Source organism: Bubalus kerabau, chromosome 3, assembly GCF_029407905.1.
Source record: "Bubalus kerabau isolate K-KA32 ecotype Philippines breed swamp buffalo chromosome 3, PCC_UOA_SB_1v2, whole genome shotgun sequence".
Classification (NCBI taxonomy): Eukaryota; Metazoa; Chordata; class Mammalia; order Artiodactyla; family Bovidae; genus Bubalus; species Bubalus kerabau.
In genome coordinates, this window is record NC_073626.1 from 60791867 (window position 1) to 60807100 (window position 15234).

General features: G+C 37.2%; 1 protein-coding gene across 1 annotated transcript in view; it reads left to right on the top strand.

Annotated features, from left to right (window-relative positions):
* Window positions 1–1012: 1012 nt before the first annotated feature.
* The window catches only part of COL5A2 (collagen type V alpha 2 chain), a 154514-nt gene continuing 140292 nt past the window's right edge, over window positions 1013–15234 (top strand). Inside the window, exon 1 of the mRNA XM_055571970.1 lies at window positions 1013–1112. Within this exon, the coding sequence (XP_055427945.1) occupies window positions 1016–1112 (97 nt within the window). The 5' untranslated portion in view covers window positions 1013–1015. The remainder of the gene's footprint in view (window positions 1113–15234) is intronic.

A 15234-nucleotide genomic window follows, 5' to 3' on the forward strand; every position in this document is an offset into this window, starting at 1 on the left:
AACTCTGTCCTCTGATTAGAGCAAAGCTCTGTTCTCAAATGAGAAAATTGGAGTGCACAGAGATAAAGGGCTTAGTGTTTACAAAATGGGTGAGTGGCAGAGCTGATGTCTGAAGCAAGGCTTTCTGCATCCAAATACAGTGTCCTTCCCATCCCTCTACACTGACAAAGTGGACTGCTTTTCCGCATAATAAAACTCTCTGGGACAAGAAGGCGATGAAGATGTATTTCCCCAAATAAGAGAGATGGAGAGATAAGGAGATGATCTTAATCCCAAGTATGATGCATTTGTCTAAAATAATTTCTTCACCTGGACATTTAAGGGTCCTGTTCCAGAATCTGGGTAAAGAAACAGAATGTAGCAAGGGGACAAGAATAAGTCCTGCTTAGTAAAAAAGAAAGGGTTAAAATTTGACCCTTTGAAAGTTTAACGCGGACAGTTTAAGGTTTAATTATCTAGATACCAAAAACTAGGCTGAAAGGCTGTGTTTCCTTCCTGATGTCTTTTCAGCTTATAGGGAAAAAGTGAAGGGGTGTGTGTTTGGGGGAAGGGTTAGGGAGGGAAGAATAAGACTCTTTCCTTCTAACAGGCTTTCTTTAAAAAAAAAGAAAAAGAAAAGGAAAGAGAAACAAACGTTTGCTTCTGTGATTAAGCCACATTTATGTTTAAAACATAAATGAAATAGGGACAGTTCAAGGCACAGGGGCTTGTGTTCTGATTTGGTTGTTTACCATCAATCATACCGTTGCTTGGCAGACACTGGATGGTTATGAGCCTGAACAAGCTGAAAAGGGGCAGGAAAAGAAGTGGAGGCAGCATTCTTCCTATTTAAAGCTGCATCGCTTGAAAAAAGTTTTCGCAGACTGTGCTGGAGCCGGTGCTGAAAAAGGGGGTTTGCAGAGGCTGCCCTGGGGCTGGTGCTGAAAGAAGAGCCCGCAGCTGACTTCATGGTGCTACAATAACCTTAGAATATACTTTTAACTCCCAGGAGGACCCACATGTCTAATATTTAGACATGATGGCAAACTGGGTGGAAGCAAGACCTCTGCTCATTCTTACTGTTTTATTAGGGCAATTCGTCTCAATAAAAGCCCAGGAAGAAGACGAGGATGGTAAGTTTGCCGTTTGCTTTCCTTCTGGTGTTTATTGCACGGTTTGGGAAATGGGTGGAATATTAAACCTCAGGAAGAGCATGAAGAGGAGGTTCTGGTTTGAAGTTGAGAAGGGGGCTGACAGATTTGCACCTGGGAAACGGCTCGGAAGACAATCGGGGACTTTGTAAATCCGGAGCCTCTACATCTGCCGTTCGAAGAGTACACTACTGAATTCTTTTTGGGAAAGCCTAGGATAAGTCCTTTTCCCTGAATGTGGAGAGTGGGAAGTTTAAAAGAAAAGGAGAGTGCTTAAAACGGAGGGCTAGAGACACTCTTAGAGGAGGTCTGTTCTGTGGGCTAGCGTTCTCAGAGCAAGGAAAAGTCGCGGCAGAAGCAGAGTAGGGTGGAGCCTTTTTTGTACGGAACTTCAGCTGCTTCATAAAATTCTTTGTTTAGAAAAACCTCTGTAGCCACTCGTAACTGATTTTTCTTTGTCTTTGGCTTCTTATTCTTTTCTTTTTATAGATTTTTGCGTCCCTTCTGGTTTCATTTGTGATCTTACAATCACTTTTGCTTTCTGTGAGACAAGTCTTTCTTTCTCCATAGCAGAGGTTGATAGAAGCCAGATTTCTTATTTTCCCACCCTACTGACTTGACTATCAGGACAGTGGTGGTTCCCTGTTGGAGGCGGAAGGCAGGAAATCGGCATGTCTTATATAATTTATTTATCACGGAGTATTTGCACGGGCATTATTCATTAGACACAAGTTTCCTTTCTTCTCTTTTTAAGAAATGTAAGACAAATCTTGCCTGGTTACCAATTTTTTCCCTATGAAATTTGCATATGTTAGGGTTGCTTTCTATGGTATGGTTAAGCAAAAATGTGTGGCTGCTAGCAAATATAAGAAAATATTTAAATTGGTTTCACATTGTTAAATCCTTACCCTCCAGGCCTGAAGTTTCAAATACAGACATGTACTCTTTCATAATAGGCTTTAAAGATTTTCATAACAATTTAACATCAAACTCAAGCTTTTAAAACTTAGCACACTTATTAAACTTTTCTGTTACTGTCCTTCATATATATTTTATGGCTATATATATATTTAAAACCTTTCTGTGTAGTTTTGCTCTATAAATGTTCATAAAATTAATCTAGAGACCCCGAGGTCTAAAAAACATTTAGAGTGAAAATAAGAATCTGGAATGAATACCCAAGAATCTGTCCAGAGTCCCATAGAGGGGGCACTTTCTGAAATCTTGAAACTTTTATGTTACTTTTTATGCTTTAAAAAATGAGACAATTCATAGAACATTAAACCTCTTGAGTTTCTTGTAATGTTGTGAAAAGCATGTGTAGTTTGGAAGGGCTGGGGGATAATAGAATAAGAAGTAGAAGTCAGGAAAGGGGAGGGAAAAATGCACAAAATTACTATAGCAATAGAAATATCTGAATATAAAAGAAGTCGACTCCCCTCCCCCACCAGAAAAACCAACAACTTTCATTCAAAATTTTACACAACTTTCCTTGTTACTATATTTTAAGATAAAAATTTTCATTTATAAGGTATGAAAATAATTGAACATGTGAATAAATGAATGTTTCCTAAAGTATATGGAGTAGGCCATATGTTAAAAGACTTTCTCAAATAGCTGTAATTACACTGTAGGTGTTTCTAAAAAATGCGCAGAGTTCAATTTACCTTAATACTAATTTATATAAATGTTAGAAATGTGATGCTTGGTGCAAAAAAGCCTTGTCTCCCCAATATAGCCAAATAACATAGAACATGGAATTCCAAACATTTTACAGAAAAAGGGTAAATTGCTTGCATACATATTGTAAAAGAATAAATTGCTCAGTTATGTTACTCAAGCTAAGAGAATATATGTGATAAAAATTCAATAGCAAAAGTAAATAGTTAAGGTCTTAATTAAAGGTGATATAAAAAAGAATTCCATAATCCAGGATATTCAGAACTACATAACTTGAACTTACCATGCATATTTTAGTTTAAGTTATATTGTGTGAATACTTGGCAATACTTTATTTTTCCTGTTCAGGCTTGTCACAAACTTAATAGAAGAATCAGAATTTTGAAACTCCATGTAATTTTAAGTTTGGAGAAGAGTAAGGTAAATGTTTTAAACTAAAGAAGTTTCTAAGGCACTCATGCAAAACAATATGTTTTTCAAATTTTAGCTCTAAGTCATATAATGTGGTGCTGACTTTGTGTATGAATATGTCCTCTTTGAAATGTAGAGACTTATTATCATATGTAAGTACATACTTAATAAGTTTTTTTCTTTTCAGGACTTCAAAGTATATTTTTATTCTGTTTGTGATTATTTTTACTGGAAATTTAAAATTTATATTTTACATAAGTTACATATATAATGTCTTATAGAAATACTTATGAATGATGAGATAAAAGAAAACAAATAAAGCTTTAGGCCTCTTAAGCCAAAATCGTTACTACTTCTCACTAAATTTTAAGAACTGAGTTGATTTTTTAAATTCGTAAAAGTGAGAAAGTTGGAGAGTTGGACTAACTTTAGTTGCGGCTATTAAGTAAAATTAAGTAAACAAATGAGTTAAGATAACAAAAATCAGCTTTTCATGAGTTTGTGTGTGTGTGGAAGTGTGTTGGTTTTGGGGGAGCTGCTTGAAGAGATTTTCCCATTTGTTTTCTGTAGGAGAAAATACTAGTGCATTTATACTAATTTTTATATTCCTGAATAAAGGTCTAATACCTAGGTCTAATACCTAATAAAGGTCTAATATCTAATACTTGAATACATTCTTGTTATTAGAAGTGGACATACTTAATCTTGGAAAATAATCTTTGATATGAATCATTGATTTCAACAACAGAGAAACAGTGGAGAGAAGGAAAGCTACAGAAGCGTAGTGTTTTATTTCCAGAGACTATAAATGTCAGTGCTTCTCAGAGGTCAGGCAGATGACATCAACAAGTGAAGCAAGAGCGTGTGTATCAACAGGTGATGGCGGGGCTGTGGGGAACTGAAGATGCATGCCCACTTGCAGCCATTCATGTCTAATGTTTTCACAAAGTATTACCTAAGCCAAATACAGTATATTTGGAATGTCAAGTGTGGCTCATGGACCATAAATTTGCAACCCTCTTATTTGTAACCCTGTACTAGTATCACGGACCCAAGCTGACTTCTGATTACTAAGAGATGAGGGGCTCACAGAGGATGAGATGTTTGGATGGCATCATTGGCTTGATGGACATGAGTTTGAGCAAGCTCTGGGAGCTGGTGATGGGCAGGGAAACCTGGAGTGCTGCAGTCCATGGGGTCACAAAGAGTCGGACACCACTGAGAGACTGAACTGAACTGAGGGGCTCACAGTTCTTTCTATAGCATGGGTGCTTAGTCGCTCGGTAGTGTCCAACTCTTTGTGACCCCATGGACTGTAGCCTGCCAGGCTGCTCTGTCCATGGGGATTTTCTAGGCAAGAATACTGGAGTGAGTTGCCATACCTTCCTCAAGGGGATCTTCCCAACCCAAGGATCTAACTCAAGCCTCCTGCATTGCAGGCGGATTCTTTACCATCTGAGCCAACAGGGAAGCCCTTTCTATAGCATGGCCTCCTGCATTTTTATTATATTATGTCTGGCATTTATCTCATCATTCAAATACAAATAACAAGAAACGATGCTTAATATTCAGCAATATTTGGATGGGATCATTTTAAAGGCAGTAGAGAATGCAAATATATAGTTTAAGATACTTGTTCACTCATAAATTGTTTTAAACTTTTTACTGTTGAAATTGATACTTTGGATCATTCAGTTCAGTTCAGTTCACTCGCTCAGTTGTGTCCGACTCTTTGAGACCCCATGAATCGCAGCACGCCAGGCCTCCCTGTCCATCACAAACTCCCGGAGTTCACTCAGACTCAAGTCCATCGAGTCAGTGATGCCATCCAACTATCTCATCCTCTGGCATCCCCTTCTCCTCCTGCCCCCAATCCCTCCCAGCATCAGAGTCTTTTCCAGTGAGTCAGCTCTTCTCATGAAGTGGCCAAAGTACTGGAGTTTCAGCTTTAGCATCATTCCCTCCAAAGAAATCCCAGGGCTGATCTCCTTCAGAATGGACTGGTTGGATCTCCTTGCAGTCCAAGGGACTCTCAAGAGTCTTCTCCAACACCACAGTTCAAAAGCATCAATTCTTCAGCGCTCAGCCTTCTTCACAGGATATGCACACTTTTCTTTTATAGTTTGTTTAAGCTAGGTTTAAGCTAGGTCCACCTGCATATAGGAAAGTGTAGTAGTTTAAACAACAAAAAAGTGTTTTTTTCTTATTTTATAAGCTTCTAGTTTAGTAGTGAAAGGTTGGTTTACCAACTCTACAGAATCATCAGGGATTCAGTTTTTTCTAGCTCTCTTATATTCCTAAGGTACAGTTTTTGATGTTCTAAATTCCTAGACAGCTACTGGAATCCCAGCCATTATATTTACTTTCCTGGCTTCTAGATAGAGAATAGGAGATAAAGGCTGTGATTCTTTTTTAATGGAGATTGTTAAGTCATCATATCATTTCTTACTTGTAAGTCATGTGGTCACACAAAGCTACAAGGGCTGCTGGGAAATGTAGTCTTAGCTGGGTAACACTGACAATGTACTCTGTTGAATAGCGTTATGGAGGATATAAAAGAGAGAATAGCTGTTAGGAGGCAACTGTAATCCTGGCCACAGTGGGCATAATTGTCAACCACTTTCAGTGGAATGGATCTGGTTTCAATGGACAGAATATAGTTGAGTAACCAGACTTACCCTGGTTATTGTTCATTCCTAGGTAGAATACAAAGCCAAGAACACCGGATGGCACTTAAACATTAGGTTTTATTCTTTACAATTTTTTCCGTAGTCTCTTCAAATAACTTTACTTTTATAAAAATTAGAATGAGGCTTTATTTTGGAGAGTATCTCTCTACATATGTGCTTGGTAGATTGATAGGTACAGTCCATTTTTTATATTGACAAATACAGGGTAGACTTTGATCATGACTCTTTAGGTTAGTTGGTAAGCAATCCACACAGATCAGTGCTGAGCTGATTGCATAAAAAGTCACCTGAAGAGCTTGTTGCCAGTATAGAGTCTAGGCTGCTCTTGTTCCCAAATAGCCTGATTTGGTGGTTGTGGATGGGATTTGGGAAGCTTTCTAGGTGACGGATTCATGCTGGTGAACCAGTGTTAAGTCCCTGCCTAGACTCTTGATCTTGATGTGGCATCAGTTGGCTTCCTCTTCTAAGGCTACACACTGTGACTTTGCTAACAACTTGCTATTCTAGTCATTCCTTTCACTTATAAACCTGCTTATTGAAAATTTGTAGATAAGACATTGTGAATTCACAATCATTTCTGGAAAAAATAATCAAGACCCCAATCCTCCTTATGGCAAGTTAGATGAATCATTCTACTATACAAAGGCCACACTATTAAACTGTATTTCCAGGTGACTATATAGTCTTTTTTTTCTTTCTTTTACTTCCTGCTCTTCACACTTTTATCATATCCCCGAAGGCCAAAGACTCATTGCGTTGATCATTCTAGAAGTGCACATAATGCCATATGTTAAGTAAAAACATCAAGAGGAAGTTTTGTTTTCAGAGGAGGAGACTTGGAGATTAAAGTTATGTTAATCTATTTTTTTTCTTTTTTTAATCAAATGGTTTGTTCCTACTTGAAGGAGAATTCATGTATCATTTCTCAGTCTTAAATGGCAATTTATAAAATATTTAAAATTGGATTAGTCACTTTTTGATGTTTTGTGTTCTGAGATTACAACATCGAAAAGTTTAGAGTTATATAGGAGAGATATAGTAATAGTAGGAAAAAAAGACTAAAGTTATTAATTATTAATTGACCTACTATGTACATTTTGGCCAGTTGAACAAGTTTATATAAGACAGTGGAATTGCTAGGAATATATTGACAATTCAGTTTTCCTCTAAATTTCTTTTCATGTAAATTTCATGTGGCTTTTTCTAAATTTTATTTAATGCTGAAGAGCTATTACACACAAAGAGTATCTATTCTTGGCATTTGTGTGAGAAGTAGTCTATCCAGTGGAAAATTTTTCTTTGAAGTTGTGACTTGCATTGGTGGCTTTAGTGTTTTTACTTTATTTTATTGGTATGTTTAAAACTAAACTCTTTAACAGAAATCAGGATGGTTCCATTTTATACTGAGTATTTTTCCTAAGGAACAGTGTATCAGGAACATTATGATAGCACAAGATTTTCCTTACCCACTTGTTGTCTTCTACAGAGAAGTAACATTAACACTGTTAAAAAGTTAGCATCAATAAATTAATGAACGTTGTCTCTATACCTTTCTGGTATCATTTTCAAACTCAAAAATGTTTGTGTGCTTTAAAAAGTTTTTTTTTTTAGTGTACATCTGGGAAGGAGGAAAGACAGTCTCACAGTTGGTTTTCTCTCCTTTTTCTTTCTGGGTGTCTATTCAATCAGAATTATAAGTTCAGTTTAAAGATGACACTGTTGCTTCATAGCATCACAGCCTTGTTGTAGTCTACATACTTTAGTAAGTAAAGTAAGCCACGGTCCTGCCACCACTGGGAGGACACCTGGATTCTGATCCATCTCTGCTATTTAGGAGTTTGGCAACCTTTAGACTCCTTTCTTGAGGGCAGGAGGAGAAGAGAGCGACAGACAATGAGGTGGTTTGGTGGCATCACCAAATCAATGGACATGAGTTTGAGCAAACTCCAGGGAAACCTGCCATGCTGCAGTCCATGGGGGTCACAAAGAGTCAGACACGACTTAGTGACTGAACAACAACAACAAACCTTACAAAACCTTTGGGTCCTCATCTGAATTTGAAGAAATTATACACACCCCTGTCAATCTGATGGAACTCTTAAGAGGGTCATTTGGGAAATTTACCTGAAGGCAATTTTAGAGCATTTACATGAGACTCACAAAGTGATATTTTGGCCTGATCTCAGTCATCACAGCTATAAATCGTGGTGGCATAAATTCTACTGTTACCAAATCTTTGAATTTGTTTTGAAGAACCTTCCGGATTTGTCTTCCTTCTGTATTGTGTTTGTTCTCCACCTCCTGGGGCAACTTGCTCCGTTAATTGTGCTCTCTTTTCCATAACTTCAACAGCTTCCTTCCTATGAGCTCTTTCCCCTTAGCCTGTAAACAAGCTCAGCTCTCTCCCAGGGCCTGCGTCTGGCTTTCACCCTTTATTCTTAGCCTAGCTGCTTTAAAGGAGCAGAACAGTTTTCTGTCTGACTCCGTGCCCTCGCTCACCCCACGCACCCTCACTTTTGCTCCCTCTGTTCCTCTTAAGCTTGTCCAGTAATGTGTGACGTTCCAGTGGACTCCTTTCACCTACCGTTAACTACCCCGGCTTTCTTGAAAGGCAGTGCTCTGAAGGTTCTCGCTTTACCTTCCTGACCTTTCCTTCTCAGCTTCATGGGCTCCTCCTCTCTCTCTTTTTTATCCCTTAGCAATTTGTTTTCTCATAGGATTTAGTCCACTGGTTCTGTCTATTCTCTTCCTAGATTATCTAGGAATCTTACTCTCAGGGTTTTGCTTAACAACTAATTGCTGATCATTTTCAAATCTCTCTCTTCAACCCTGACCTTCCACATGAACTTCGGAATACCCAATTTCCCACTGGCTGGTCCATAACCACTTCAAGTTCAGCGTACCCAAAACTCAACACATTATCTTTCCTTCCAGACAGGATCATCTTTCTCATGTATTCTTTATGTCAGTTAATGGCAACATCATCCTACTCGGTTATTCAAGCAAAATTCTAATCAGTTACTAAATTCTACCATTGTACCTGCTAAATATTTCTCAAATATACCTCCTCTCCATCTCTACTACAAACACCCCAGTTTAAGCTCTCATGGATTACTGCTTTTTACTGTAATAGCATGTAAGTTTATCTCTTTGGCTCCCATGTGGCTACTTCCCATCTGTACCTATTGGGACCACTTCTGTTGCTAAAATCTGATCACTTCATTACCTTCCTTAAAACCTTCCATTGACTCTCATAACTTGAGGAAGGAATAATGTTCAAGCTCCTAAGCAAAGCATACAAGACCTTTCATGATCTGTCTCATTTCTAGAATTTTAGTCCCGTGGCTATCATTCTTTGCCTCAAAATAAGGAATTGCCTTAAGTTCTCACCTCCCATGACATACATGCACACACACTTTTCCTTAGTCTACTTCCCAGGTTCCACTGTATGTCATAAAATTATTTTATGTATTAGGTATATGATTGCTATTCCTTGCACATAGGCCAATTGAATATTATTTTTTTTAAATCTAAAAAAATCTCTCCCACTATTTATTCATTCAAATATGAGTGAACCAATTTCAGATTTAGATTTTTCAAGTTATATTTGCATATTCTTGAGTAATTTTCTTGAGTGCTCTATGTTTTAGTTTTCTCATCTATAAAATTAGAGTAGTAATATTTAACTTAAATAATTATTTTGAGGACTATCATGTATTAAACCACCTACAAAGTAGTATGGTTCCTGACAAAGAGTAGGAGCTCATCAAATGATTATTGATACTATTATCCAACATAATTATCCAGTTGATATTATTATTCAACTATTTAATAATATAACAATAATAATAAATGCTTATTGGGTAATTATAAGAACCAAAATGTTAGATGTTATGGAAAAAATAAACAACTTTTCTCTCAAAGAGATTAAAATTATTGTAAAACTTAAAATGCACATTTTATCTACTACAGTCACTTAGGCAATGCGTCAGTATTTTTATCTAATGTCTAAATAGGCTATAATTTAAGCTTACTTATACATTTTGCCTTTCAAATAGAAAAGCAAAAGGACTGTAGTGTCTTCTTGTGTAGGTTTACTATGGGAAAAAAAAGAAATAAAAACCTCTTTCCATTAAATACTTTCTAAGGGCCATGTGATTTGAAGCATTACTCCTGCTCTCCTGTTTCATACCCCACACACATTTCATTCTCTGCGATTATCTCCAAGATGTGAGCAAGCCAAGCACGATCCATGCCATGCCACAGTGCTGCCTCATGTCTGTCTACCAGCTCTGTCTGTTTCAGAGTTTATTTTCTGAAAATATGATAGTCATAAAAGTCTGTATTAAAAACTGGAAGCGTATTTTCCACCCTGCATTGCTCTGGGTTGCATCTGGAATGAGAGGAATTGCTTCACTGCACGGGGATTTCAAGGCAGCTCCCAGGACTATTGGATACAGTAGTGGGAGTGACCATCTTTTCCCAGATTTTGCAGCAAGTCTCCTCATTTTCCAAAGGCTGCTGGTTTCTTCACTCCCTTCACTCCCAGGAGATTTTTGTGAAATTGACTCCAGAAAGCAGACACTGATATAAAATGTAGGCACATTCTTCATGCTCACACTTTCCTTATTTTGCTGCAGTTTTCTTTCTTCTCAGTTTTTCAAACTTGAACAAAATGATGGGTTTCACTTGGAAGAAGGTATGTACACGGAATTTCACCAGATAATTAGTAGCTATGAATTACTTTAATTAAAAAAATTTTTTTATTCAATAGAGCTGTTCTGTCGCCATCAGCTTTAGTTTTTCATTATGGAATTTAATAATGTGGATACTTCCCATAGCAAATACAACTTATTTATAGAGATTTAATATTTTCATTAAAAAGTTTAACTGCTTAAATAGCAGTTATATAGTTATTATTTGCTCCTGATGTAGAAGAACCTATCAGATTCATTTATGCTAGTTTGAAATTATTTTTAAATTTTTTCTTTCTCATTCTTTCCAGAGCTTTCTATTGAAGAAATGATCAAGTTACAATTTAATTCAGAACATTATGCTTCTCATTTAGTGCTCAACTTTTATCTAGAGTTTCTGATAGGATGGACTGGTGGGTGAACAGTGAGGTTAACTGGTTACCATGGGAAGATGAACTGCAAGGAAAAAGTTTCTAGTTTTCTGGTCTTTGGCTACAAACACAAACCCTCTGAAGTTTTATAAAGAAAGCTTATACTTTCTTTTGAAAGGCAGAAGGGCACTGGCCATTCTAAGGCAAATGAGTGGTTCTGATATAGGAATCTTCTTTTTGTGCTGAAACAAAGGAAAAAACACTTGGAGTCAATGAAGGAGGAACAATTGAACATTCCATTGACAGCTTGTGTTAAAGCTTTCAAGTGCTACAAGTATTATGTCTTTCTGAGTATTTACAAAAAAATGACTTCTTTTTTCATCCCTTCCCCGTTTCCTTTTAAATCTTGGTCTCTACATGTTAGATTAGGCATTTGTTTGTTTGTGTTTTTATTTTCTCCCTTAGGCACATTAAAATTGAACTGAATTTTATTGAGAAACAACTAATAAGTTCCTGAACCAATGGAATTCTCATTAGCCTGGGAAGATTTCAGGATGCTTGTAGTCTATTTCATTAAAAAAAAAAATGGGGTAATTACTTTATGAATCAAGAAGGAAACAATGAGTTCTAAAGAAATTAATCAGTGAATGCATTCAAAGTTCCGTTGGCAGTGTTTGTATTTGGGTATGTGGAGGATGATGAAATTAAATTAAGTGTTTTATGATCATTAGTATTTTCATGATATTTTGGTACATTCAGGATATAAATATTTCATAAAACTGTTAAAGCTATACTCACTTGATCTACCTGGTACCCCCTCCACATCTATTCTGTGGATGCAGTGTTGCTAAAGTCCTAGGAGGACAAGCAGTTCCAGTTTTAAGAAAACAGTTTTGAAGTAGATGACTTTTAATTTTTTTTTATGGGAAATATGCTTTAAACTTTCAGTTTGAAGGAAAAGCATTCAGGAATCTACCTGAGAATCAGGGTCTCACACTGAAGGTTTATTTGGATGTCTCCTTCTCAAATATGGGCTTCTCAGGTGGCACTGGTGGGAAAGAACCCTCCTGCCGATGCAGGAGACTTAAGAGATATGGATTTGATCCCTGGATGGGGAAGATCCCCTGGGTTGGAAAGATCCCCAAGAGAAGGGCATGGCAACCCACTCCAGTATGCTTGCCTGGAAAATCCCATGGACAGAGGAGCCTGATGGGCTACAGTATCATGAGGTCGCAAAGAGTCATACACAACTGAGCAACTGAGCATTCACCCAATCTGAGTGTATTATTATATGGTAATTTGCCTTTTATGATTTTCCCCCAATAGTCTCTGGCCATCAAAATCTGCTGGCATCATGGCTCTGGGGGAAAGTCCCAGTGCTGGGTGGGCTCTGTGGCTCACACCGCAGGCAGATGAAGCACAGCCATCATGGGCATTCCGTGTTTGTCCGTGGATGGTTCCACAGTCAACACTAGAATCACTTCAAATCCAATCTAATAGAAACTGAAAGTTGACTTCGTATAATCAAAATGGAAATTTGTCCGCAGGATTCCCGCTGTTTCTGAAGAGGATATTTGAGTTTCTTCAGAATAGAACTGTATGATTGTGCATCATATACAAGGTATAAGTACATGGGAAGATGAGTTTTCTGTGGTACCCAAGGATACCAATTAACAGTTGGCACAGATAGCCTCATTAAAGGCTATTGTGTCTTGTGGGATTTATTTGGAAAATTTCAAAGAGGCTGGGAAAGTTTGTGATATCTCTTAATTTTTTTTCTTAGATTTCTCTAATTTTTTTAACCCTATATGCCTAAGACACGTTCATTTTGGAAAGAACACATAAACACAACCACAGTCCTGTATCTCTATTATTTTGAGCTAACAACATAGATACTTATAACTAGGCCAAATAGGCCATAGGAATAGTAGGAAGAGGGTAGCGTCTCACAGTTAGATTTTTTTAATTCTGGGAAATTTCTTCAACTCCTAATTACTACCATTTTTCTACACTTAGGACCTTTAACAGTGAACAGTTTCTACATTTAGAACTTCTCCTTTTCCATTTAGTTTCAAAAAGCAGTTAACAGAGCCTGGGTCTTTGGAGTCTCACATTTGAATCCTGCGTTTTTGCAACCTTGTGACCTTGAGCAAGGTACGGATCTTTGAGATTCAGTATTTTCATCTGCATATTGAAAAATTGAATTGCAATTTATAGGCACTGAAGAAAAGTAGATATTATTCTTTTAGGATGAATCCTCTGGTTGGGCCATTAGATTTTTCCCCATAACTGAAATAATTTTTATCAGACCATTCCCAGTTACTAAAATGTGTAAGAGAAACGATGGAGGAGCAGAATTCCCGGGGCAGAACAGGGCCGGGGATGGGGGTGGGGAGGAGCGAAATGGTGATAAGAAATTTTGTTTATTTCATGCTTTTCCCTTGGGCCAGGCCTGTGCTCAGCTCTTGATTATTCACAAAGGAAAAGCAAACCGGTACAACTCCTGAAAGTTTTACTTTGGTATTAGGATGCATTCACAAACTGAGTGGTACATATACTCATTTGATTTTATTCTTTTTTTCTATTGTAATGCTTTTGGTAATTGAACATTTGGTTCATGTAGAGTTGTTCCAGAAAAGTAAAAGTATGCTCAATACATACAGCATTTATTTCCTTTCCTGAGATTTCACTGGTTCAAGACAGACTTATCTGGACCCTGGCAATGCTTTTATGAGGGATGGTGTGCACCTCCACCTGGGTGGTCAAGGTGGAAGAAGGAGCTGTGTGAGCTCATTCCACTTCTCCTAAGTCAACATGGCAACGGGGTTCAAAGACCACTTGGCCCTAAGTCAGACAACTCTAGTAAAGTCCTGATTCTTTCCTCATAAATTCCTTATAAATACAATATGTTGGCACCTTAATTTCCTCATTTATAAAACATGGATAATACTTTGTATTTTTCTATCTCACAGGTTCAGAATGAAGAATTCATAATAATATCTGCAGAAATTCTGTGTCAGATTTAAAAACCTCAGTAAGGGTCCATATGATTTATTGTAATTAAATTTTAGATGAATATAAAATAAGTGTTTATTTTAGGTAAATGAGAAATATTTATAATCCAAAGGAACAGAAAATTCTTCATGAAAATGAAAGAAAGTAAGTTAGTGGGTTTCTTTAAAACCTTGAATTGCAGAAGTAAAATACCTTGCTTACATAATCATCCAGAAAACTCCCAAAGCCCCAAAATAGGAATTAAATAGGAAAAAATGAGAATAGAGACCTTGCCTTGAGGATAAACAGAACAGATGGAAAAACAAAACGTGATTTTTCTAATATAACTGGTCTGCAGTCTCTCTACAAGCAAAAATGTAGCTTCCTGGCAGAAGGCTGAATCCACTGTTATTATTACTTTTTCCCTATTCATCTCTCATCAGGAAGCCTGTCTCAAAATCAAAGTTAAGCTCTGAGGGCCTGTTTGCAGCATGGTATCCCTTTTCCCGGGGTCAGAAGGTGACTGTGAGACAGAAGTTTAAACTGATGATAAATATCCACAGCAATCTGAGCCAAGTGTTTAGACAAAGGTTCCATCATCCCTCAAGCCTGTCTACTTTCTGGTATATTTTAAGACTCTCTACTTTTTCAGAGAGAAACATGCAGTTAAAGAGATGAGGGCCTCAACTAAATAGACTGTTTCTTTCTTTCATGAATGAATTGTTGAAATACTTTTAAAGAAAAGTTTCTAAATTAAAACTAGACCAGGTCGCATGAAATCTGCATTCTAATTGTAGCTCTGTCATGAACTAAATCGGTGATCTTGCGGAAGTGGTTTAAAATCTCTGGGCCTCAGTTTCCTCCTCTGTAAGACCTATGGCATATTATCCAGGGCTACTTCCTACTCTGAAAGTCTAGGACTATAGAAGGTTTACATAAACTTATTCACATAGGTTAGATTTGTGCTATACCACCATGAAGAATTTCATGTATGAGTTTTGGTACGTTGAGGCATTATGCATAATTTCTATAGGTAATATCTTTCTGTACTTTAAAATTAGGATTTGAAGTTTTGATCCAGGTTTCTGATTATTTACCTGTGTGTAAGGCTGAGCACTGCAGAATTGATGCTTTAGAGCTGTGGTGTTGGAGAAGACTCTTGAGAGTCCCTTGACTGAAAGGAAATCAAACCAGTTAATCCTAAAGGAAATCAATTCTGACTAGTCATTGGAAGGACTGATGCTGAAGCTGAAACTCCAGTACT